This window comes from Alexandromys fortis, unplaced genomic scaffold (genome assembly GCF_014885135.2).
Source record: "Alexandromys fortis isolate MF-2015 unplaced genomic scaffold, M_Fortis_MF-2015_v1.1 scaffold_38, whole genome shotgun sequence".
NCBI classification, from domain to species: Eukaryota; Metazoa; Chordata; class Mammalia; order Rodentia; family Cricetidae; genus Alexandromys; species Alexandromys fortis.
In genome coordinates, this window is record NW_026067916.1 from 2,306,106 (window position 1) to 2,330,681 (window position 24,576).

At 40.3% G+C, this 24,576-nt stretch overlaps 1 protein-coding gene across 5 annotated transcripts in view; it reads left to right on the forward strand.

The window, feature by feature from the left end:
- The window catches only part of Cfap69 (cilia and flagella associated protein 69), a 59,916-nt gene that overhangs the window by 30,647 nt on the left and 4,693 nt on the right, over positions 1–24,576 (forward strand). For all 5 annotated transcript variants that reach the window (XM_050139830.1, XM_050139833.1, XM_050139832.1 and 2 more), the window contains 11 exons: positions 1,853–1,976; positions 4,941–4,989; positions 5,080–5,201; positions 7,625–7,841; positions 9,881–10,045; positions 13,782–13,900; positions 16,569–16,687; positions 18,490–18,571; positions 20,955–21,147; positions 22,826–22,963; positions 23,526–23,602. In XM_050139830.1, coding sequence (XP_049995787.1) covers positions 1,853–1,976; positions 4,941–4,989; positions 5,080–5,201; positions 7,625–7,841; positions 9,881–10,045; positions 13,782–13,900; positions 16,569–16,687; positions 18,490–18,571; positions 20,955–21,147; positions 22,826–22,963; positions 23,526–23,602 — 1,405 coding nt within the window. The remainder of the gene's footprint in view (positions 1–1,852; positions 1,977–4,940; positions 4,990–5,079; positions 5,202–7,624; positions 7,842–9,880; positions 10,046–13,781; positions 13,901–16,568; positions 16,688–18,489; positions 18,572–20,954; positions 21,148–22,825; positions 22,964–23,525; positions 23,603–24,576) is intronic.

The window sequence follows — 24,576 nt, forward strand, 5'->3', positions numbered from 1 at the left end:
ATGTATATATATATATTAAAGGACCTCTTATATTTGCAGAGAAAAACAAGTATGTAAGAAATTTTTTAAAAAGTATAATAAACATAACATAATGAAAGAGATTTTTGCAAGGTATTGCATCTTTTTGCAGAATAAGATGGATGAACGTGTTTCTGTTTTCAAGTGACCCCAACCCCAGCCCTACTGTTCTAGCTATCTTTAAGTGTTAACTTGGCACAGTCTGTAAGTACTGAGAAGGAAGTCACCATTGAGGGATTGGAACTAATCTGAGATGACCCAGCCCACCATGGGCAGCACCATCCCTTGGACTGTGTTTCTAGAGCATACGATACAGCCAGTTAAGCATGAGTCTATGAGGGAGCCAGCTAGCACTCTTCCTCCGTGGATTCTGCCATCGGTTTCTGCTCGAGTTCTTGCGCTGCCTTCCCCTCAGTGATGAGCTAGGACCTGGATGCGTAAGCCACATAGCTCCTTTCCTCCTGCGAGTTGTTCTAGGTTGGTGATTTACCACAGCAACAGAGAAGAGACTAGAACACCAACTGATGAGGATGCAATTGAAAAACAAGGAATAAGCTGATTTCATGAGCCTCGTTACAAGAGTTCCGCAAATGTGAGGATTTAGAGCCTCCCTGTCTGTTGGCGCTGTCTTTACTCTTCTGCCTTCATCCTGGTAGAACAGCGATTCTCAATCCTGGTCACAACCCCTTTGGGTGAAACAACCCTTCACCAGGATCACATTTCACATAGCCTGCATATCAGATGTTTACATTAAGATTCATAACAGTAGCAAAATTTCAGTTATGAATTAGCAAGTAAGATAATCTTATGGTTGGGGTCACCACACCGTGAGGAACTGTATTAAAGGTCACAGCATTAGGAAGTTGAGAACCACTGCTGTAGCCACAAGCTGGGGAGAGCAAATGCCTAGATGAAAAATAAGGGTCGTGATGTTACAGAGAAGCTGCACATGGGCCCCAGGAGGCAAGCCAGTGGCTGTCCACTACAGAAGGCACCTGCCCTGGAGTCGAGGGCATGGTTTATGATCCTCATTCTCAGTAACCCCAGCAGCATCTCTGCAGTTAGGAGACAGTTTGCAGAGAGCATCTCACACTGGAAAAGAGAAATAAAAATCAGATTCAGAAAAAATAAAAAAATAAAACTTGCAAGAAGTTAAGTCCAAGAACAGAAGAATAAGGCAGGCTGTTAGGAGCTGAGGCTTCAGGGTAAGCAAGAGCCGGGCCGTCTGAGCCCTGGGAAGCCAGCTAACAAGGTCTTTATCTGAAGAACAAAGAGCAGCTTTGAGTGCCTTTGGCATGACATGGTTAAATCTTGTAACACAGTCCCATGTACATCTGTGGGTGGTTAGATTAGTGGGTTCTTATCTAGTACATTGCCGTGAATCAGAGGCAGGTTGGGGAGGATAAAAACCATGAGGAACACTTTGGTCAAAGGTCTAAAATTAAGAGTAGGATTTTGTTGGTAGAGACGTAAGTATTCCCATAGAATGTGTCTCAGTTCAGCTTTCCTTAAAGAAGTGTCAGAGAGCTGTACTTTATAAACAGTGTTAGAGGCTAGGGACTCAGGGCTCCAGCCGGGCAGTTCTGGCAAAGGCACTCTTCCAGATCAGAGGGCGCTGACAGCTCATCTCCCGGGGAATGAAGCCGCAGAAGAGCCCCCTGCGGTCCTGGTCTGGGCACAGTGATTCCTTTATGACTGCCTTGTTGGTCTAAATGCTTCTCCTAAACCCACCTTCCCAAAACTTCATGCAAGGCAGGATTTCAACAAACGAATTTTGAAAAAAGCACAAACATTCTGCCTTTAACAATATCATTTTTCATATTTTATTTTCCAGGGCTTTGAAGGAAGTATTTAAAAATCTGTTTATGAGGGGTCATAGTCATTACGACCGTCAGCTTAGAAATGATATATTAGTTATCACTACGATTATAGCTCAGAACCCTGGAGCACCAATGATTGTAAGTATACATCGGATTGCATTCACTTTAATGGGGAAAGTGGTAAGGGTACTTACTGTACGTTGTGTTTTAGTGCGCAGGCGTGTTTTATTGCGGTGCGCAGGCGTGTTTTATTGCAGTGCGCAGGCGTGTTTTATTGCAGTGCGCAGGCGTGTTTTAGTGTCAGGACCGGCACCACCACTCTTCCTTGCTGCCATTCTGTTGCGCTCCTGCGCAAGTCTGCCATCCACTTCGAGATTCATTCTTTCTGGCAGTTTTCTTGGTTTCCTGTCCATCCAGCTTCATTTATCAATCGCCTGTGTTTTTGTGGGTGCAGTTAGCTTCCTTTGGTTGGGGTTTTCCTTCTAGTATTTTCTGTAGGGCTGGTTTGTGGATACATATTGTTTAAATCTCTTTTTGTCTTGGAATATCTTGTTTTTTCCATCGATGGTAATTAAAAGCTTTCCTGGGTATAGTAGTCTGGGCTTGTATCCATGGTCTCTTAGTGTCTGGGGCACATCTATCCAGGACTTTCTGGCTTTCATGGTTTCCATTGAGAAGTTGGGTGTAATTCTGATAGGTCTACCTTTATATGTTACTTGACCTTTTTCCTTTGCAGCTCTTAATATTCTTTCTTTATTCTGTACGTTTTGTGTTTTGATTATTATATGGAGAGGGATTTTTTTGATCCAGTCTATATGGTGTTCTGTAAGCTTCTTGTACCTTCATAGGGCTATCCTTCTTTAGGTTGGGAAAGTTTTCTTCTATGATTTTGTTGAATATATTTTCTGTGCCTTTGACCTGGAGTTCTTCTTCTATACCTATTATTCTTAGGTTTGGTCTTTTTATGATGTCCCAGATTTCCTGGATGTTTTGTGTTAAGATTTTATTAGATTTAATGATTTCTTTGATCGATGAGTCTATTTCCTCTATATTATCTTCAGCACCCAAGACTCTTTCTTCTATCTCTTCTATTCTGTTGGTTATAGTTGTCTCTGTAGTTCCTGTTTGTTTACCCAGATTTTCCATATCTAGAATCCCCTCAGTTTGTGTTTTCTTTATTTCTTCTATTTCAATCTTCAAGTCTTGAACTGTTTGCTTCACCTGTTTGATTGTTTCTTTCTTGATTTTCTTGGATTTCTTTGAGTAATTTATTAATTTCTTCCAATTTTTGTTCATCTTTTCCTCCATTTCTTTAAGAGAGTTTTTCATTTCCTCTTTAAAGGTCTCCATCATTTTCATAAAGTTATGTTTAAAGTTGTTTTCTTCTACTTCTTCTGGGTTAGGATGATCAAGTCTTCCTTTTGTGTGACCATTGGGTTCTTTCTGGTGTTACCATGTTGGTTTTTAGGTTGTTGGAGGAAATCTTGCATTGGCACCTACCCATTTCTTCCTTCAAATTTCATCTTTGTCCAATTCTTGGATCTTGTTCCAATCCTTCCAGTGGCTGTCTTCTTTCCTGGTTCACTCTCTTGGGGCTTTTTCTTGGTCCCCTCAGTGTTGTAGCAAGTTCTTGGTCAACTCAGTATTGTAGCAAGCTCTCAGCTCTTAGATGGGGTGGGGTTAGTAGCTTGGAGGGGCCACTGGATGGGGTTGGATTTGGGGGTACCTACCCACAGGAAACTCCCCGCTGACTGTCTAGAAAAGCCGAGGTAGTCGGGGGAGGAGTTCGGGGTTTTGTCCCACTGTGGAACTCCTAGAGAGTGGGATGTCTTGCCATGTTCCTGTTCACTCACCTCTTAGGTCCCTTCAGTATTGGAGCAAACTCTTTCAGAGTTCCACTGAGGTTGCAAGAGAATAGGCCCAAGATTGCTACTTTTTATCTTTTTGCTCAAAGATTTGTTTTATCATAACTACCCAGCCATATCAGAAGCTAATCTGCTCTATATTTAAAAGACTTATTTTACTATTTTTAATTGCACGTATGTATGTCTGTCTGAGTGTGGGCTTGTCTCTATGAGTGTAGTTACTCATAGAGGCGGAAGAGTTTTGGAACACCTGGAGAAGGAATCCCAGATGGTTGTGATCCACCTGAAGCGGGTTCTGGAAGCTGCAGTCAGGTGATCTGTAAGAGCAGCCCGCACTCTTAACTCCCCAGCCCCGCCCTGTCCATTACAGTGAACAAATGATTGACTGGGATCACAGAGTAGAGAGATTTTGCAGCAACATCCACACAGCCGCCATATTACTTTCTATGTTGGGTTTCAAAGGACTTGCTATGAAGTCAGTGTACATCAAGAGGTCCACATAAAAATGTCATGGAATTTATACTACAAAAATGTATACATAGTCCAACAGAGCACCTAGTTACGTCTGCCATGTGTATGTAGAGACTGTCCGACCATGGCCAGTCAGCGAGTTCTCAGTTCAGTCACTGTGAACGTTCCTGTAATTCCATGAGCATGAATATGGGCAATAACATTCTTACAGTTTCAAAGTGAACCCTGAAGAAGTAGGGAAATTATCCATAAGTGCCGTTTTATTCCCCGTGTTCTTTCCTTACTACACGAAGTCCAATTGCGTGACTCCGTCAGGAGTGAGTTCCTTGTGTTGAGGTATTTGCAGCTCTGATAATTCCTCAGGACTTTTTGTGGTAAGTCGCACTGTTTGGATAAAGAAGGAATAGTCCCCCCCCCCCCGAAAAGAACTGGACTTTCCTCCCTGTGGTATCATTTCAAGGTGCAGACAGTGAATCGCAGAAGTAGTTGTGCTGGCGTCTGGCCTTCAAATGCCATGTCAGAGAGTCACAGACTGGTGTAAAAGCTTCTTAGATGCTTCAGAAGCAAGTTAGTTCAGTAAATTAGAGTTGCCTCACCATGCAGTGTGCATTTCCACGTTTATTCATTAGTATTAGTGTTACAGATTCGAATGGATTACCGTAGGGTGATTATGTAGCAGCCTTTGAATGGGAGGCAGATGTGGGGCCTGCGCTCAGTTCCTGCTCTAACCGCTCTTCTTTCTGCTTGTTGTATGTGTCTGTAACAGGAATGCGGCTTTACCAGGGATTTGATACTGTTCGCAACGTTTAGTGAAGGTAACAAACGCACCACCTCAAGCATTTTGTAAGCTCTTGATAAATCTTCTAAGTTTAGCTTTCATTTCATTCTCTTTTTTTCTCTCACAGTTAAAAGTCAAAACCCTTTGGTAAAAGGTCTTAAGCTTTCTAATTCCTATGAAGACTTTGAGTTGAAGAAATTGCTATTCAATATAATTGTGATCTTATGTAAAGATTTAACTACTGTTCAGGTAAAGACTAATCAAACAGAAAAGTTAATAATGAAAGCATTTTAGTTTATAGCCCAGTTTTTAAAGTTGCAATCGCAAATCTTTTATTAACCAACTCATATCTTTATCATAGAAAGTAGCTAAGTTATCAGTTTGAATTATAACGATTTAAATGTCCTTTGAAAACAGTAGAAACAAGTGACCTAACTTTAAAACACATACACACATACACACACACAAAAAAAAAAATAGTAGGAGCTAAGAGATCTATCAGTGTATAAAGATCTCCTAACTAGGAACATCCCAGACAGTCCCATCTGTTTTCCAGTTGTGCAGACAAGGAAAGCCCTCTCTCTCCCACTGCACCGCAGACAGGGTTCCCACATCTGGCCTCATGCTCTCCTGTGACTGTCAAGCTGAGGGATGACTGATGTTGAAGGTGATTTCCAGCCTCTCTTAGGCCTGTCTCAGACTGATGAGCCCATGTTTTCTCCACACAAGCCTTCCATCTTTCATTCTTACTTACTCCTTTGTCTTGCTGTGTTCATTACTTCACATGTGTGATGTAATTTGAGGAACATTGGTATTAAGTCCCACTTCTTGCTTGTCACCTTCTGTGTGACCTTGGCCAAGACCCCTTCCCCACTTGGAGCTTAGGTCTCCTTTCTGAAGCCCAGAACACCTGCATGCAGGGCTCTTAAGAGCTTGAGGCCTTTCCCAAGCATAAAGTGTTTGAAAATATTTTACTGCATTTAATGTTTGCTGCATTAAATGAAATTTCCTTCTAACCTGAAATTCTTGGGTGTTCTTTCCATGGAAGTGAGTTGTCATTTTATCAAGGAAGGACTGAAGATATAAAAGTGGGTGGGTGGTGAGGAAGCTTTACGTGGGTGCAAACTCAATGTGGTCACCTTCCAGGAGTATGCTTTCAAGTGGAATACTTAGTTTCTCTAAATCCCAGGTAGTTCAGCCCCTGCCTTGGGGATTATTATGAGATATTGTTAGTATAATTGTTGTTATTGTTAGACTATGACAATTTAAATGGACTTGGCTTCTTTTTGAGAATGTCAATATATAATATATAGCAAAATCAGAGAAAGTTTAATTGCATTTAAGTTATAATTTTATGATTTCTATCAAATACACAATGTCTATAGCTTACATATTTTTTCTGAAGTGCTTAACAGAAAAATCCTTTCATAAAATGCTTTATTACAGTGGAGAATTAAATATAAGTATAAAGTCAATAATTAAATCTTATTCTCCATTTTGTCAGACAGTTTTCACTGGTTGATTATTTTATAGGCAGCGGGGTCAAGGAAGGACTGAGGATTAATGCAGCAAACATTAAATGCAGTAAAATATTTTCAAACACTTAATGCTTGGGAAAGGCCTCAAGCTCTTAAGAGCCCTGTATGCAAGTGTTCTGGGCTTCAGAAACAAAGGTTGACATAGATTTCTGAAATATATTGTGAACAATGTGAGTTCATTTTTGCCATTACATGTCTTTGACCCAACAATAGTAGGAATAATCAGTATATACACTATTATAATTCATGGAGTATTTCAAACCTGGTCCACTGCATTTTCACAGTGATGCTAGAATTAATATTCTTGTTCATATTTGCTCAACTCCAAATCTTGATCATTTTGAATGTACACCATGAAGTACCACACTAGTGAATTGAGTAGAGATGTTTTAAAAACCTCATAATTGTTAGGAAGCCCTGTTTACAGAGTAATGCTAAGCAGGCAGGAAGACGGTGTCGTATAGGACAGTGCTTGATACTTCTGTGAACTGAAATATTCATCAGTTAGTGCCAGCTGTTAACCACTGGCCATTTTTATAATTATTCATTTTTTAATTTTTGTTGAAATGCTAGGTCCAATAAAGTTATAAAACCTTAAAGTGGCTGATTAAATACAGCTTGTGACCTGACTGAGTCCTTGATATGGTGTGTAAATTCTTTCGTTTGTACTTAAGAAACAGTTCATATTGGCCTGTTGTTGACTTTACAAATCTCCTTTGAGGGTTCTAAGCGCAGCTTAGAGAAGGCTGTTTAATGAGTTTGACAAGGTGCGGTCTGATCCCAGCACTGGAACAAAAGAGAAACCAAGAAGGAGGAAAGAAATGCTACCCATTTATTTGCCTCCGGTTTCCTACCTCTATGAGTTTATTATATGTAGAAACAAAAGCATGAGCTGTATCAAAAAATAATTAATGCATTTTCTGTTCCCAGGAAAGGGGATCATTGCTCTTCTGTCTCCAGGTGCTGTTGATGGTGGCGACTGTTATCTATTTTATTTCCGTGTGTTTGTAGGAAGGAAATGTTTTGAAATTATCACTAAATCATCAGTTTGAAACCTTGTATTTAATTTTGCTAGAATAAGTACAGGTATTTTAATTATGCTGCTAACAAGGTCCATTTTGCCTTTTCTTATAGCTATTAATCGATGGCAAAGTTATCTTGGCCTTGTTAACCTATGTGAAAAAGCCCGAGAGACTCAAGATTATCGAGTGGTCTGCAGCGCAGTATGAAGAACTACAGCTGCATGCAATAGCCACCTTGTCCTCAGTGGCTCCTTTGTTAATAGAGGAGTATATGTCATGCCAGGGCAATGCTAGAATCCTTGCATTTCTGGAATGGTGTGACCACGAGGGTGAGTGTCCTTCAGGGCCCTGTTAAGATTCTAGTCTGCATTTCAAGTGAACGCGTGGTATTTACATAGACAAGCAATTGTTAAATTGAAGAAAATAAAAACATTGAATTCATTCTTTTAGTGTATTTATATGTCTTCATAAAAATGGAGATTTTAGGACTAGAGAGCTGGCTCAGCAGTTAATATCACATACTGTTCTTGCTCCAAACACCTATGCCAGGGAGCTCACAAGTGCTTTAACTCCGGCTCCTGGGGATTCAGTGGCCTCTACAGGCACCTGCATTGATGTGCACATGCCCCACAGACACACACTTACACACAATTAAAGATAAAACTGTTGGGTCGAGGGGGCATTGCACAAAGATGAGAACACCACCAAGTCTAATAAACCAGAAGCACACTATTCCAGAAACCAGATCTTAGGAAAAAGAAGCAAACTTAAAAATAAAAAATAAAAAGACACCTCAGGGCACAGAAGCTCATCAGCTAGCTGAGACCACAGCCAGAGATGGTGTTTTTTAGTCTGTGGCAAAAAGCTGCTTTCTGGACCCACTTTTTATAGTAGGGGCACCAAGCATTAGCTCTGAACAAAGGAATTTTTATGATCTTGTTCTGACCCGGGGGTCAGTCAACATAGACCCTAAGTAGGGGAGTGAGTTTTAACATCAAAGGGTAACAGGAAGCTATCATGAAATATGTTTTAGAGTAGATTACAGTGAAAGTCACTAATTGCAAGAAAACAGATGTCTTTAGCAATTAGTCAGAAAAGGATTGCTAGTAATACTAGACAGTTAATAAATTAGAATTAATTGGTTCTTAGGTTGGAAACTTAGAAGATAGCAGAAAGTTCTTCACACCATCTCAAGGTAAAACTCCGATACAGACTGCCATATTTTACAGCCTCCATTATCAGAGATCTTTAGTCAAATCCATGTTTCTATCTTGTCCACTGTTTCTCCTGGTACCTCCAGGCAGTGTGTACTGAAGCCCCCCCCCCCCATGCCTCCCCTTATTGGTGCCAATTTTCCATACAGAGGCAGTGCCTAACCCAGAGGTCACGTATCTCTGTCTCCTAAAGGTTAACTCAGTTCACATCTGTCCTTTATCAAGGATGACAAGGACACTACTCTCAATTTGCAGGGAGAAGCTCTGGCCTTGTAAATAAAACAGCCAGTTGTAAAATGAAAAGACCTATGTTGATGGAGGCTTCTTCCCAAGCATCCAAGAAAATAGCTCACTGTGAATGACTGATCATTGATCTGCTGAGAAAGCTGCTGACAGTCTGTTCTTATTCTCCTAGACTTATAACTTTATATTTCTTTATTTCTACATTCTCATTTTTATTTTCTTATTCTTGAACTCTCAAAACAAATCTTTTAGAAACATTGAGATTTCAAAGTCAGATAGTAACAAAGATTAAATATAATTAATAAACACATGAAAGTAATTATATATGATTTTATTTAAATTATATTGAGGTCTATAAATTATACTTAGGAAGGAAATAAAAAGATGTGGACAAGTTTAATATATTCATTCAACAAACATTTATTGAGCATCAACAAAGTACAAGATACTACTTCAGCTACTAAAAACACATTTAGGCTTCAATTGGACACAAATCCTTAAACAACCTCATAAAATTTAAAATCTAGATTTTTAGCCAGAAGCACTGGCTCCAGAATATAGTCTATCAGAGAGAAGAGCCTCAATTTGTAAATGTTATTTTATTCAATTCTTAAAAATATACTCGAGCATAAAAATTGATAAGGAAGAATGCTGTTAAAGACACAAACACTGATCCCTTTGGGTAAAATTTAAAAAGGCATATTTTCATTCTGAGACTAAAAAGAGCAAGGGAAGGGATAATATTTCTATAAGAAAAAAACAAGCACACATTACTGAATTTTAACACCTGTTTAAATGTATAGCTATTTAAAATACCTGATGTGTTATTTTGTTTTAAACAAAAACATTTACTTGAAACGCTTTATGCTTTAAGTTTCTAGCTATAAATTCAATTATTGATTTCCCCACAGATCCCTTCTTCATTCACGGTAACAGTTTCCATGGGACAGGCGGCCGTGGAAACAAGTTTGCACAGATGCGGTACACCTTGCGGCTCCTCAGAGCCATGGTTTATCTTGAGGATGAGACTGTGAACACAGATCTCTGTGAAAGGGGGGTTATTCATCAACTGATAGGTAAGGGGTTACATGGCAGCTCACTGGTGCAAGTCGGGTGTTTGTAATTCTAGAAGTTTCATAGGAAATATTCTAAAGTTGATTTTATGAGTGACATATCCTGAAAGGTTTCCTGCTTTTTCTTCCATCTTGTTGAGGCCAACCAGTTCTCTTATTACTGAAATATCAGCAACAGCAATGCTTTAAGCTTTATCCCCACACTTTAGAGACTACTTCATCAACAGTATCTTTTTAATTTAAAGGAACTATTGTCATGTTTCATTTTTCTGGTGATGAGATGACCACTTCTGGCCAAGCACTGTGGAGCCATTTTCCAAAAAGATCTAAGTTACATTTTCCGGTCCATTGAGAACACTGGAGCATTGGTGCACAGAGACCAGTGTCCAGGAGTCTCTTTTCCAACATAAATACTAGAGAATCCGTGAATCTCAACTTCCAGTTCAAGCTGTCTTGCCCTTTATTATTTGTAAGTAGGTAGTCAGTCCCTCAGCCCTCCCTCTTCCTGGTTTTGAAAGTGCTGTCTCAGGCATCGCTTCATGTAAATGTCGGGGAGTTGTCCCTGTGTGGCCCAACTTTCTGAACCCATATACTCAACTAACCACAGGCCAAAATTACAAAAGAGAAAGAAAAAGTGTGTTTGAACGCAGAAAGACTTTTTCCCGTCATCACTCCCGAAGTGGCAGTTTCTGACAAATGTTAGCCTTCCCTAACTGGATTAGGATTGGCTGTGATTCAGAGATGACTTGCAGTGTCCACGGATGTAGAGTGTTATGCAGATACTACAGCAGTGTGTGTTAGTGAGGGCAGAGATATTGGGCGCTTAAAAGAAATCTCACATTGGCTTGGAACTGAGAGATAGACATTGATTTAGGGGGAAAATTTACAAATCAGGATTCTCTGCTTGAACAGTGGATGGAGATGAGATCCTAACAATCTGGACCAGCAAAAGGGGAGCCAGGGGGGAGGAGAGAAAGGGCCGGACTTGCTTCAGCATCCAGGTAAATAGTCCATGAGGCCACGCCCCAGTAGGCAGATAAGCCTTCCTGCAGCATGTTAGGGGCCGAGGCTTCCCTGTGTTCTGCTCATGTTACCTGTCTGTCACAGTGACAGATGCCTGGGAGGAAGCCTTTAGTTCACAATTTCACAGGCCTCCATCCGTGGTAATTGGCTTCATGTTTTAGAACCTGTGGTAAATAAAGCATTGTCTTAGAGCTTAGAAGTGGAAGAGAAACCAGAAGGGACCAGGTTGCCATCATCCTCTCTTCCAGTAGACCCTACCACCTAAACCTTACACCACTTCCCAACACATGGGCATTTGAGGGATATTCAAGGTTTAAATGGAAACCCTGCTAATTGCATATGCTTTAAAAAATAAAAGAATCCTCTACTTCCTAAAATATTTTTCATTCATCATTAGAAGAGGAATAGTGCCCTCCAATTAGAACACTCACAAGAAAAACCAAACATTTCTCTATATCTATCTATCGATATGTATATCTATACATATCAATAGAGAGAGAGAAGGGAGGGGCCTCGCTGTGTAGACAAGCCTGACCTTATGTTTAATCCCTTACTGGGCTTGAGCCATGCCCAATTTAAAAACCAATTAATTGAAAGCAGAGTTATGTGAAAACATTTGCCTTTATTCAAGAGGAGCTTAAGGCGACTCAGCATGGAAGTGCATTTTAATCACAACTCCATGCACTCCATTGCACGAAACTGAGTCCAAATGCCCCATTGTGGTTGGAGATGCAGTCGTATGCCCAGAGAGAAACCATAATCCTGCCTGAACTGAGGACATGTGTTAGGGAGAAGCCTAGCAATCAGCACGAGTTCTTTGTTACAGAATTTCTAGATGCAGGGACCTTGTCCTTTTCAGCCTAGCAGGGCTTTAGAGAAGTTCCATCCTCAAAAATGTAGAAAGTGCACTACAAATACAGTGTCTGTGTAGATAGGCTTTTTCCTTAGAGAGAGTAAAAGCTGTATCCGTCAGAATGCTGGGATAATGTGCTGGAGAGGTGTGAACAGAGCCCGAGGGTTAGAAAGACGATGTGACGAGAGTTGATTGCCTAGGCAGCAAACAAGCTGGAAAAAACTGAGTGGTAAATAGCAGAGTTTGAATTCCATCCTTCATGGGGATAGAGTGTCTGTATGTGCAGTGCTCTGGGCTTTTTAATTTTAATATAAATTTTACGTGTATATATGTATGTATGTATGTATGTATGTATGCATGGTGTGTGTGTGTGTGTGTGTGCGCGCGTGTGTGTGTGCGTGCGCGCGCGCGCCACGATCCACATTTGGAGGTCAGAGGAAATCTTTGTGGAGTCACTTCTCTCCTTTTACCACTTTGTGTAGGCGTCCTGGATCAAACACAAGTTAGCAGGCTTGTACAATCACACGCTTAGAGAGCTCTCCCAGAGAAGACACAGAGCAGCAGGGAGACCACACACTTAGAGAGCTCTCCGAAATCTGTTACCAGTTAACTACAGAGAAAGGGAGAGATAGGGCAACCTACAGTTAGCATTTTTGTTGTTGTTGTTTTGTTTTTTTTCGAGATGAGGTTTCTCTGTGTAGCCCTGGCCATCTTGGAACTCATTCTGTAGACCAAGCTGACCTTGAAATCACAGAGATCTGTCTGCCTCTGCCTCCAGAGTACTGGGATTAAGGGTGTGCACCCCTACCACCCAGCTATAGTTAGACATTTTGATAACAAATTTGCAGAAGTATATATCTTTACCTCATGAAATTACATGTGTTAACCTTCTCTTTATTTATTCTTTATGTCTTTCAAATATGCATCTTAAACCCATTCATTTCCCTGTCCCTTTGTATCCACCCTGTGCCCTTGCAACGCCCCCTCCAATATAATAAAATTTGAAAGAGAAAAGAACAAAAAGGGAAAAATCTCATCATGGAAGCTGTAGTGTGACACAGCGAGTCACGCAGTAAACCTTATCCATGTAGCTTCACTTGCAAGTGTTCATTGCAAAGAGTCATTGGCCTGGTCTAAGCCTCTGGTTTCTGCCACACTATAGATGCTGAGCCCTCACTGGGTTTCCTCCAGGACATCCTGCTGTTGCCCTTTGTTTTAGGGTTCCTGCAGCTTTGAGTGTGTAGGACCAGCAGACCACAGATGGGATGGATGCTGGGGTAGGCCACCCAGCAGACCACAGATGGGATGGATGCTGGGGTAGGCCACCCAGCAGATCACAGATGAGATGGATGCTGGGGTGGGCCACTTCATAGCCCTGTTGCTAGAGTTCACTTGCAGGCCAGGGCTAGAAGCCCCCATCTGCATTTGGTTGAGTCCTGCCTGCCCTAGCTGTATGGCAAGTGGCAGGGGTGTTGCTTGAAACTACATGTTTTTAAACAAAACTTGTTAGTCAAAGTAAGAAGTTGCTAGATCATCATTTAGTGACAGTCCATTAGACTGACATTTCTACATGTGTAACACTGATATTGCTACCGATACTGCCATAGATATTGAGATAGTCTATATCCATGGGGCTATGTATGTATGTATGTAGAAATTCTTTGTGAGCCAGCTGACCTAAGTGCTTAAGAAATCCATTTAGCACCCTCTGTTCACAGCTTCTAGGTTACTATGCAATGAAAACAGCTCCCACTGTAATAAAATACTTTCTCTAGCTGAAGATTCTTCTTAAAAGGGAGTTTCTTAACAGTAAATAGCAAAAATACATCTAATAATTAGACTTTTCAATTTTTCTCATGCCAGGAATCTTTAAAAATATGGCAAGCAAACATGATGAAAAGGAAGAGGCCATTGCTTTGGAGATCCAGTCTGACACCTTGCTCATCTTGTCGGGGCTCTGCGAACATTACATTCAGAGGAAGGTGTGCGATCCCTGTGAGCCTGCACCTGATGGCTGTCCATAAATGGTCTTCCTTTTGCCTGATCTTGTAGATTATGGGCTGCTGGGATGGCTCAGCAGTTAAACACACTGCTGCTAGGCCTGCAGTTAAGCACACTGCTTCTAAGCCTGCAATTAAGCACACTGCTGCAGTTAAACAGGCTGCTGCTAGGCCTGCAGTTAAGCACACTGCTTCTAAGCCTGCAATTAAGCACACTGCTGCAGTTAAACACGCTGCTGCTAAACCTGTGGTTAAACACACTGCTGCAGTTAAACACGCTGCTGCTAAGCCTGCGGTTAAACACACTGCTGCAGTTAAACACACTGCTGCAGCTAAACACATTGCTGCTAAGCCTGCAGTTAAACACGCTGCTGCTAAGCCTGCAGTAAAACACACCGCTGCAGGTAAACACACTGCTGCAGCTAAACACATTGCTGCTAAGCCTGACAACTGAGTCTCGGTTCTGGAATCCACATGACAGAGGAGAGAATTGTCATGACACACGACTGCCCACATACATACATAATGAGTAAATAAATAAAATTTAAAAACCTAACTAAATTTTAATACTTGCTATAATTAAAGGATAATTGCATACAGTAAAATGCACAGAGCTTGAATATATATTTCCACAGGTTTGGTGAACGTATATAACATATTTACCAATACTCAGATTGGAACACGTAGTGTGCATCTCCCCATACAAACTCATACAGGTCTCGCACGCCTGCTTACCTGCAGATTAGTTTTGCCAGTCCTTTATGTGAGTAAAGTCTGACAGTATTTGCTCTTCTGGGTGTGTTCCAGTTATCTGAAATATATTCATATTGTTGCATGTATCGCTCAGTAGTAGTCTATGAACTGTCAACATCTGTACATTATTTACCTTATTCAAAGGCACTTAGACTGTTTCTGTTTGGATGGGTTAAAGCTAAAGCTTCACTGAACATTCTTGACCTAGTCTTTTGGGGGATGTAATGCTTCCATTTCTGCTGAGTAATAAAAACCTAGGAGTAGAATTACAAGACCTAAAGTAGCCAAATAGCTTTCCATCCTAGGCTGTAGTGTCAGAAATATCACTTGAAGTTTGAAATGTCTTTATATCTAAAACTAGAATTTCCAAACAAGAATTTAATTCCCTTTGATATTTATTAGCTCTGTAGAAAACTATTGAGTGTCATAAATTTATAATTTAGACAGGAGGAGATAGAATTGGAAAAACAAAAATTAGAAAGATTTGGATAGATTTTTAAATTTTTTATATTTATATACTTTATGTATATGAGTGTTTTGTTCACTGGTATACTTGTGCACCATATGCATGCCTGATATCAATGCCAGGAGAGGGCACTGGATCCCCTAGAACTGGAGTTATGTATAAATAGAAGTTTCTGTCCCACCAGGTCCCAGACCTGTTTAGGCTATTAGCTCAGGCTTATTATTAGCTAACTCTTAAACATAAATTAGTCTATAATTTTTATCTGTTCTTAGCCATGTGGCTTGGTACCTTTTCTCAGTGAGGGAATATCATCTTGCTTCCTCTGTATCTGGGTGTTGACTGCGTCTGCCTTTCCTCTTCCCAGAATTCTCTTAGTCTGGTTGCCCCACTATACTTCCTGCCTGGCTACTAGCCAGCACTTCATTAAACCAATGCAAATGACAAATGTTTCCAGTGTACAAGAGCATTCTTCCACAACAGCTGTGGGTGTTGGTAAGCTGTCATGTAATCTGGGTCCTCTGAAAGAGAACTCGTGCTCCTAATTGTTGAGCTGTCTCTCCAGCACCCTGGACAGGTGTTTAAGGAGAGGTAATAGGAAGAAAAGAAAGGGTTTAGTTCTAAGTCTTGAGCTATAAAGTACTGTTCTTTCCTGTCCCGTGCCTGCTTGTCTAGAAACGTGATCTTGACCTAAATGGGAACTAGCACAGGACAGTGTGGCAGCGAGAGGTAGACAGTGAGGTGATCTCGTGTCAATCACTGACGGCTCCATGGCCGTTCATCCACTTGTTCCTTTTCTAAGAACATGATAACACTTCATGATACACACTGATGGCTGCTGTTCATTTGGCATGACTCCAGATTGCATTCAGCCTAATGTGGAGAAAGTCATAGGCAAGTTTTATATGATTTACATTATTCAGACAGAGAGAAAAAAAATGTTAAGGCATTAAGTTAGCACATTGTTTGATACCCTCATAAAGTGGTTGGCATTAATAATGAAGAACTAGGAATGAATGAGGACAAATTTTATTTAAAAACCTACCTTTTAGATTTGTTTGCTTATTTTATGTGTATGGTGTTCTGCTTCCTGTATGTGTTGCCGCCCTCAGATGGCAGAGAAAAGCTTCCGATTCCCTGGGACTGGAGTTATGGATGATTGTCAGCTCCATGTTCTGGTACTCAAACCCATAGTGCTCGCAACTGCTGAGTCACCCCTCAAGCTCCAAATGAGTGCAGTGTTTAATTGTGTTAAAATTCCTAGTTTAGAAACTAGTAAGCCTAGCTTGGAAAAAAACAATCCATCGCCCCATTGCTAGCATGATTTTTCTGGTAGGAAAAACAAAACAAAACACTTAAGAGATAGGATTAGATAGAGAAAAGAACAATTCTATATTTATTCCAGGAAATGATGTAAACAACTCTCTTCAACAGGAAATGTTTGGAACTGAAGGAGTTGACATAATTCTTCATGTAATGAAAACAGACCCCAAGAAGTTACAGAGTGGCTTAGGCTACAACGTCCTTCTCTTCAGTACTTTAGACAGCATTTGGTGAGTACGACTGTGACCAGCTGAACACCTCACATACAAAAGTTAAATTTACAGCTGTGAGCTTTCTCCCCTCAGAATCACACTGTGCAGATGACCTACACATGAGCTTGAGGAGTGACAAAGCCCCTTCACTCAAGTAGAAAAGTCACTTGTTTTTAAACTCCATAGCTTATTGTGATTTAATCTCATTCCACTTTGGTGTGACCTAGGGAAGGATCTGCTTGCCGTATGCAGGTGCTACTTCTGCTTTGGCTCCTTTAGGCCCTCTGCTCTGTTCCACTGACATTCTTCTAACCGTTTTGTGAGTGTGTTGTTTTAATAATTACACCTTTCAAATATACCTGGACATTTGGTGCAACAATTACTTTTCCTTGTTCTTTGTTCTTCTTAGCTTTTGTTGATAACTTAGATGCACTAATGTTGTCAGAGTTCTCCAGAGTAATAAAATGTTATATAGAAAGTAATATTTATTATAGTAATTGTCTCAGTTATAAAGGTTGAAAAGTTGTAAGCTGAGAAAACATCTGACTTTGCTTCTTCTCTAAACGCTATGACAAAACACCCTGACCAGAAGCCAAGGGAGAAAGGGTGTGTTTGGTCCCTGATTCCAGGTCCCAACCCATCACTGCAAGAGAGGTCAAGGTGTCAGGAACTTGGAATAGCCAATCTCTTTCCATCCACAGTTAAGAGCAGAGAGAGAAGACATGCATGCATGCTTGTGCTCAGCCTGTTTCTTCCACGCTTAAATAGCCCAGAACGGTGCCCCCACAGAGGATGGTCTTCTCCCCTCAGATAATGTAATCAGTATAATCTCCACACCTGGCCAAGCCAATTTGGTCTCTTGTTTTCAGAAGGAAGCCGTATTTAACCAAGGGACGGAAGAAGCTGTCTTTAGTGCTTGGAAGAAACAGATAAAAGTCTGTTACTAATGACGACCCTCGTCCCTATTATTAGTGATAGCTCAGATCTCCTGAGAAGAGTAAAAGCAGCTTGGAGTGACCCAGGCCTTCACTCCATGCCCTCTACACAGACTTGAATAGTAGACACTTTAGCAAAGGTCACCTGCAAGGCGAATGTGATCAAGAATGGTCAGGCATTTCAGCTGCACCAGACCATGAAAGAGCTGATAGACAGGTGAACGTGAAAAACCATCATTCTCGCAACTAGTGGTCTTTAAGAATTGTCAGTGTCGTGAAAGGAAAGGAAACTCGCCCATGAAACAAAGAAAATTGTAGGGAATTCATTGGTATCAGTTTATCTTGGCGGGGGTAGGGGAGGTGTCGAGACAGGGTTTCTCTGTGTAACAGCCCCAGCTCTCCTGGAAATAGCTCCTCCAGACCAGGCTGACCTATAACTCGCAGAGATCCGCCTGCCTCTGATTCCCAAGTGGGATTAAAGGTGTGCACCACCACTGCCCAGCTGGTATTAGTTTTTTAAAGTAGTTGAACTTAGGGCTGGAGAGACAGTGGGCAGTTAAAAGTGTGTGTTCTCTTCCAGAGGACCTGAGTTGTTTCCCAGCTTCTAGATCGGGTGGCTCCTAACTGCCTGTAACTGCAGCTCCAGGGCACCCGACACCAACGTCCAGCCTCCATGCACACATGCACACACACACACACACACACACAAAAAGTTCATGGAAAAAATGCCACAATTAAACTACACTTCTAAATAAAGTAAAGACAAACTGGCTACTTGATTTAAAGGAGTAAAGTAAAGCCTTGCCTAGCGGTGCTGGACAGAAGATGGGTCTACAGGTTAACTCCAGTGACATTTGTGGAATGACTGGCTTCTTTTCATTGAAGGTGCTGCATTTTGGGATGCTATACTTCTGAAGATTATTTTCTTGAAAAGGAAGGAATTTTTCTCCTTTTGGATATATTGGCAGTAAGTGGTTTCTACAGCACTTTAACACAAAAGATAAATATGTCCGTGCTAACCTTTTCCAGACGAAGTCCCAGAAAACAGAGTTTTGTGAATAGATGTCTCCCAAGTCATATGCAGCAATTGAAGGTTTCTGTTTGTTTGGGCTTTTTTCTTTTGATATAGGGTCTCTTTATGTAGTCCAAGCTGTCCAGGAACTCACTCTGTAGATCAGGCTGGCCTTGAACTCACAGAGATCCTCCTGTCTACACATCCTGAGTGCTGGGATTAAAGGCATGTGCCAACATGCCCAGCCAGATACATCCTTTTAAATAAAATTTTCCTGGAGATTATGCTAGAAACACTACATAGTGAGGATCTGAACTTTCCTCCAGTTTGTGGAGGTCAGTGTTTGCGAAGTTTTCCCTACTGCTCTATTAACCTGCCGAGAACAGTTTATGACAAGCTTCCCTGTGTCCTGTATCAAACTTCCATCAACCAATCAATAACTCCTAGCTTTCCCCCAGTATTAAAGTTACGGTAGCACTGGAAAAAGATGACCCTTTTAAGGAACTGTGCAGCTCAGAGGTAATATGAGGGCCTATGGTGTGAACGGAATGAGCTAGGAGTCACCAGCTGGCAGCTGTGGAGAACACAGCCCTCAGTTCCGGTTATTTAAACTAGGTGAGTGGTCAGTTTTATAGGGAAGAAAGTCATGACTTAGTTTCAGTGCAAGTCTCAAAGCCTCATGGAGAGTCACAGACAAGTCAGTAAAGTACCATACTTCTTATTAACAGAATAATAAACCTCCTTTGATCTGACAAGCATACCAAAATTGTCTGTGTCCCATCATGTCCTTGAAAGAGAACTTGTAAATTACTCCGTTCATAATGTCTTCATCTATAAAAGCAGAGTAACAGTAGCTGTCTCATCCTGGCATAAGAGGGCTGAATGAGTGTCATAGTGCGGGTGTGTAAAAGCGCTCAGTGCATGCGCACAGGAATATGCTACGCTTATGTGAATATAAACACATTGACCTAGATTGTGCCTACATACATGATTGCAATGATCGTGTTACTAAATTGTGCTTAGTGTGGATTTAGTCCGTAACTGTTCAAATGCTGTGACCAACTTCAATCACTGACATTTGTGTCTTTCTCCTGAAAGTGAAGTACAGGAATCAAAATCAAAACCAAACAAGCAAAAAACCCCACAAAATTTTCATTTTATTTAAGGTTCTGTTTTAATACAATTCTGCTAAAATATTTATTCAATGTGCAATAATACTGCTGAGAAGGGTTAGATAGTATGGAACACTTACTGTGTATTACAGTTTCTTAAAACCCATTGCAGGTGATACTATCATAAAGAAAATCTGTGTTAGTCGGGCTTCTTTAGAGGAACAGAACTTATAGACTGCATCTATCTACATAGAAAGTTTTAGTAGAGTGAATTACAGGCTTGGTCCAACTAATCCAGCAATGGCTGCCAGTTTACTGATGGAAAGTCCAAGAGTCAGTAGTTGTTCAGTTCCCACCACCACCCGGCTCGTAACATGTTTTATTGGCTTACAAAGTATTAGGGCTCCCTATAGCTTTTATATAGACCTTCCCTCTCTACCCTTCATCACTCCTTTCTCTTCCCCATCTTTTCTGTCTCCTTCCTATCTCCATTATGCCCTGTCCCTTTCATCTCACCTGTGATCTACAAGCCTCCCTCCTTTAAGATGTCTTAGTCCCAGCTGGTACTTTTCTGGTTTACTAGCTACAGGTCCAAGTTAAACATACAAATCTGAACCTTCAAAGTTAGGGCTAGATGAGATTTTCTACATAAAATATGTGTGCTTGATGATAGGAGAAATTTTCTTGAATTCTTAAAAACTCTTATATAGTTAATGATAGAACAAAAATTTACACATCAATTTAAGGTTTTTCATATTTGACTTTCACAGTTATATCAGTTAATATCTTGATAACAAAGTGTATATTAATCTTTTCAACCCTCAGTAAAGCAATGTAAATGGGAATGATCCTATACTCACAAGTGATCTGTTACTGATGACCATGATCGTGTATATATATATATGTGTGTGTGTGTGTGTGTGTGTGTGTGTGTGTGTAATGTGTATATGTATGTATATACATACACATGTATATATATTATCCTTTCATTTTTGAAAACTCCATTTCCACCAAATTTTTACTATAAAGTGTGTTTATGACTTCTTAAGAGTTATTTTAAATCTCTATTATTTTAATTTTTAATATTTAAGAATGGTCATGAGTGACCTTGTCACCGCCGAACAGCTCAGAAGGAACTGGCTGATAATCCAAGTATCCCTTTCAGTAAGACAGTCATTCTTAGTATTTATTGCCATTTTTATGTCATTTTATATTTCCTTGCAAAGTTGAACCAAAAAAAATTCTGTAATCTGATCCTTGGAATAATGGTTGAATTTTGTGACAATCCCAAAACGTCTGCTCACGTCAATGCTTGGCGAGGGAAGAAAGACCTCACTGCTGCTAGTCTTTTAATTAAACTGTGGAGGAAGGAGGAAAAGGAACTGGGAGTCAAACGGGATAAAAATGGCAAGATTGTTGGTAAGTATGTTCATAATTTTTGGAAGAAACATTTAGAGGTGTATCCCTAGAGTTTTAAAGAATATAGGAATATGAGGATACTTACGCCATTTTACAGGGTTCTTCCAACAAGATACTGAAGACTTTCTCTCATAAATTGTGAGTAATTGGGGTCCGAGGGGATAGTTCTGTCAGTGAAGGGCTTGAAGGACCCAAGTTCTACCTCAGAACCACAAAACAACCCAGGCCTGATCTTGGCTCTGGGGAGGCAGGTTCTCTGTCAGATCCACAAAACCTCATATCCTAGGCCAAACAGACCCTGTCTCAGAGACAAACAAACAGCAAAGAGGATAGTGCCTGAAGAACAGCAATATAGATTGTCTCTAACCTACTCTCTCTTTCATTAAGAAAATGACAAATTGTGAATGATTAGAAGAAAATTTAATAAGCTAGTAGTTGGCTCATTTTTATAGAATATTTTAAAACATGATATTTGACTATTATTTGAATATGTAAAATAATAGTAACGTGTGTGTGTGTGTGTGTGTGTGTGTGTGTGTGTTTTGGTTTTTTGAGACAGGGTTTCTCTGTAGCTTTGGAACCTGTCCTGAAACTAGCTCCTGTAGGCCAGGCTGGCCTCGAACTGACAAAGATCTGCCTGACTCTGCCTCAGAGGGCTGAGATTAAAGGTGTGCACCGCTAGCACCCAGCTTGACTGTATTCTTTAACTCAGAAATTAATGATGCTCCCTAATAAGTATTTGGATTTCTTGCTTTTATAAAACTTGGTTCGATGCTATTACACTTACCAATAAAATTTGATGTATAAATAAAGTGTTTGACAACAATATTTACAGTCTTTTATATACTGATATTTCTATGTTTTTTCTTACACAAAAGAAATTGATATCTAGTAAAAATATGTCAGATGTCCATCATTTTTTGCTTCCGAATTCTATTGAGGTTGATGGAATCAGAGTGTAATCTACTTGTAGAGTCTGTAATACCATGCTATGTCTTCTGGGCCTTTCACACTCAAATTGTCTTTTTAACTGAACTCTTAGTAATATCTGTTATTAAAAATGTAGCTACTTCAAATGATCTCTGTCTCCCTTTTGCTATCTATGTTTTGAAGTAGAACATCATTAGTCAGCTTTTCTCTTTATGGCATAATTTATAGACACCAATCAAAATTGTTGTACCATTATTGATGACACCATCTCATCTGTAATTTTAAATTGACAAGTTTTTTACATTAAATTTTTATCTTTAGAGAAGATATGGATATAGGCTGGAGAGAGGGCTCAGCAGTTAAGAGCACTTGCTCTCATCCAGAGAACCTGAGTTTGAATCCCAGCAGCCAGGTCACATGACTTGCAACTGCCTGTACCTCCAGTTTCTGAAAGTTACATAAATAAGAAAAGTGAAAGCCATAAGTTTTGTGGCAGAATGGGAAAATACACTGCTATGCTTTCATGGTATCCGTGGCCTGGCGGCATAGCAGGGAGCTCGGCTATACAGTGCGTACTTGCCAGACCTGGGGTGGATTCCTAGAACTTGGAAAAAAAGAAAGACCAAAGCACTATATTTTTGTTTTAAATATGTATTTATATTTTGATCTGTTTTATATAGAGAAAATATCAAATAGTCACTATCGCTTTTATCTCTTCTCTCCATGTTTCCTGGTGTCCAATGGTTAGATACAAAGAAGCCGCTATTTACTAGTTTTCAAGAAGAGCAGAAGATCATGCCCCTCCCTGCCAACTGCCCATCTATTGCAGTTATGGATGTCGCTGAGAACATCAGAGCAAAAATCTATGCTGTGTTGGGAAAACTGGGTAAGAAACCCCTGTGACTCCCAAGAGTTTCTGTGTGAAGAGTGTGGCTACGCTTGCTTTTGCTGCAGAGTCCACTGACGTACATGAGACACACAACTCCCTCTGTGCAGTAGCTGCATGCTGCTGCCTCGTGACCTCAGTGTCCTGGTCATCTGTGCCTAGGAGGAATATATGGGAGAATAATGTTTTCTAAAGTTAGAATTTTGGAATGTGTCCAAAGAGCAGTTCTTTTTTGCTTTCCAGCAATTTCCGTGTGTAGCGGGACCATGAGCAGTTACTTCAGATGTTGAGGCTTGAACATTAGTATTCTGAGTCATCTCAGTTATTACAGTCTTTGCTTTCTAGTGAGGGAAAAGTTCTCGTTTTCTCCTTAGCTTCTAATAGTAAATGCTCTCTGACCATGGTCTAGAAAGAATGAGTTCTTGCTAATGACCGTGTTAGGATAACCTGCCAAAGCACTGGTTGTGGGAGTGTCTGTTTGCATTTGTTTTTATAGTAGAAATATGAACCTCGAAATCATTTGCTCTTATTAAAATAATTCTCTCTGAACAAACTTTGATAGATTTTGAAAACTTACCTGGCCTATCAGCTGAAGATTTTGTCACCCTCTGTATAATACATAGATACCTCGATTTTAAAGTAAGTACCATTTTAGTAACTTAAAATCTATTATATAAAAATAAATTTAGAAATAAAAGACGTGTCCATAACAATTGTTTACACACTCTAGTTTTTTTTTCTATTTTTCATATGATTGTGATATAAAACCCCAAACCATTCTTTGGATTTCTTCCATGAGAAGATGTTTTTATGCAGCCGACAGAGCCGCATGCCTCCCAGACATAGAACAGAGTAGTTGTACATATAAGCTGACCAGTGGCTGTGACTGCATGCACAAAACTTGTACAAGAGAAAACCAGAGTCCCAGCGTGGAGCGGGGAGGTGGGAGGAAAATCTCACCGCCAGCGGAGGAGCTCTACACTCCCGACAGCTGCTTGGCTGGGAGGGTCTGTTTTCCCGGGACAGGTCTCTGGAGCAGCTCCTCGTGCCCCAGTAGATGGCCCCATGCCCGCACTCACACTGAAGCACTAGGGGAGTCCATGGTTTGGCTGTTTGTTCTCAAAGAGAACTCACGAACTCTAGACGGAGGGTTGGGAATATTTGACTGAGGAGTGGAATAGAGGTAGACTCGATAGATCCATTATATGCATGGATGGGATTCTCCGTCAGCCCAGCCCTTAGCTTAGGAGAGAAGGTGAAAATTACAGAGTCATTTTGAAGACTAATGGGATTTTAAAACCAGAATCTTTACTCTTTGAAAACCAGCCGAGCCAAAGTTAAGCAAACTATTGGTTATTATTCTTTATAATTTCTTTATGTCATTAATCAAATCACACATAGAAGTGACTGGGTTACTTAGTTCTCTGCCAACTTAACCGATTAAATAAATGTCTCTGAAATCTCAGGCAAATCTGAAGTAAACATTTTATTTCTGTTAATATTATGTATTTAGATGTTGAGAATAAAGAAATCTTTCTTCAAATGAAAACAAAATCCAGTTGTATTCCTGTTTTAGATGATGTAACTCTTTCTCTAGTTACTTTCAGAATATG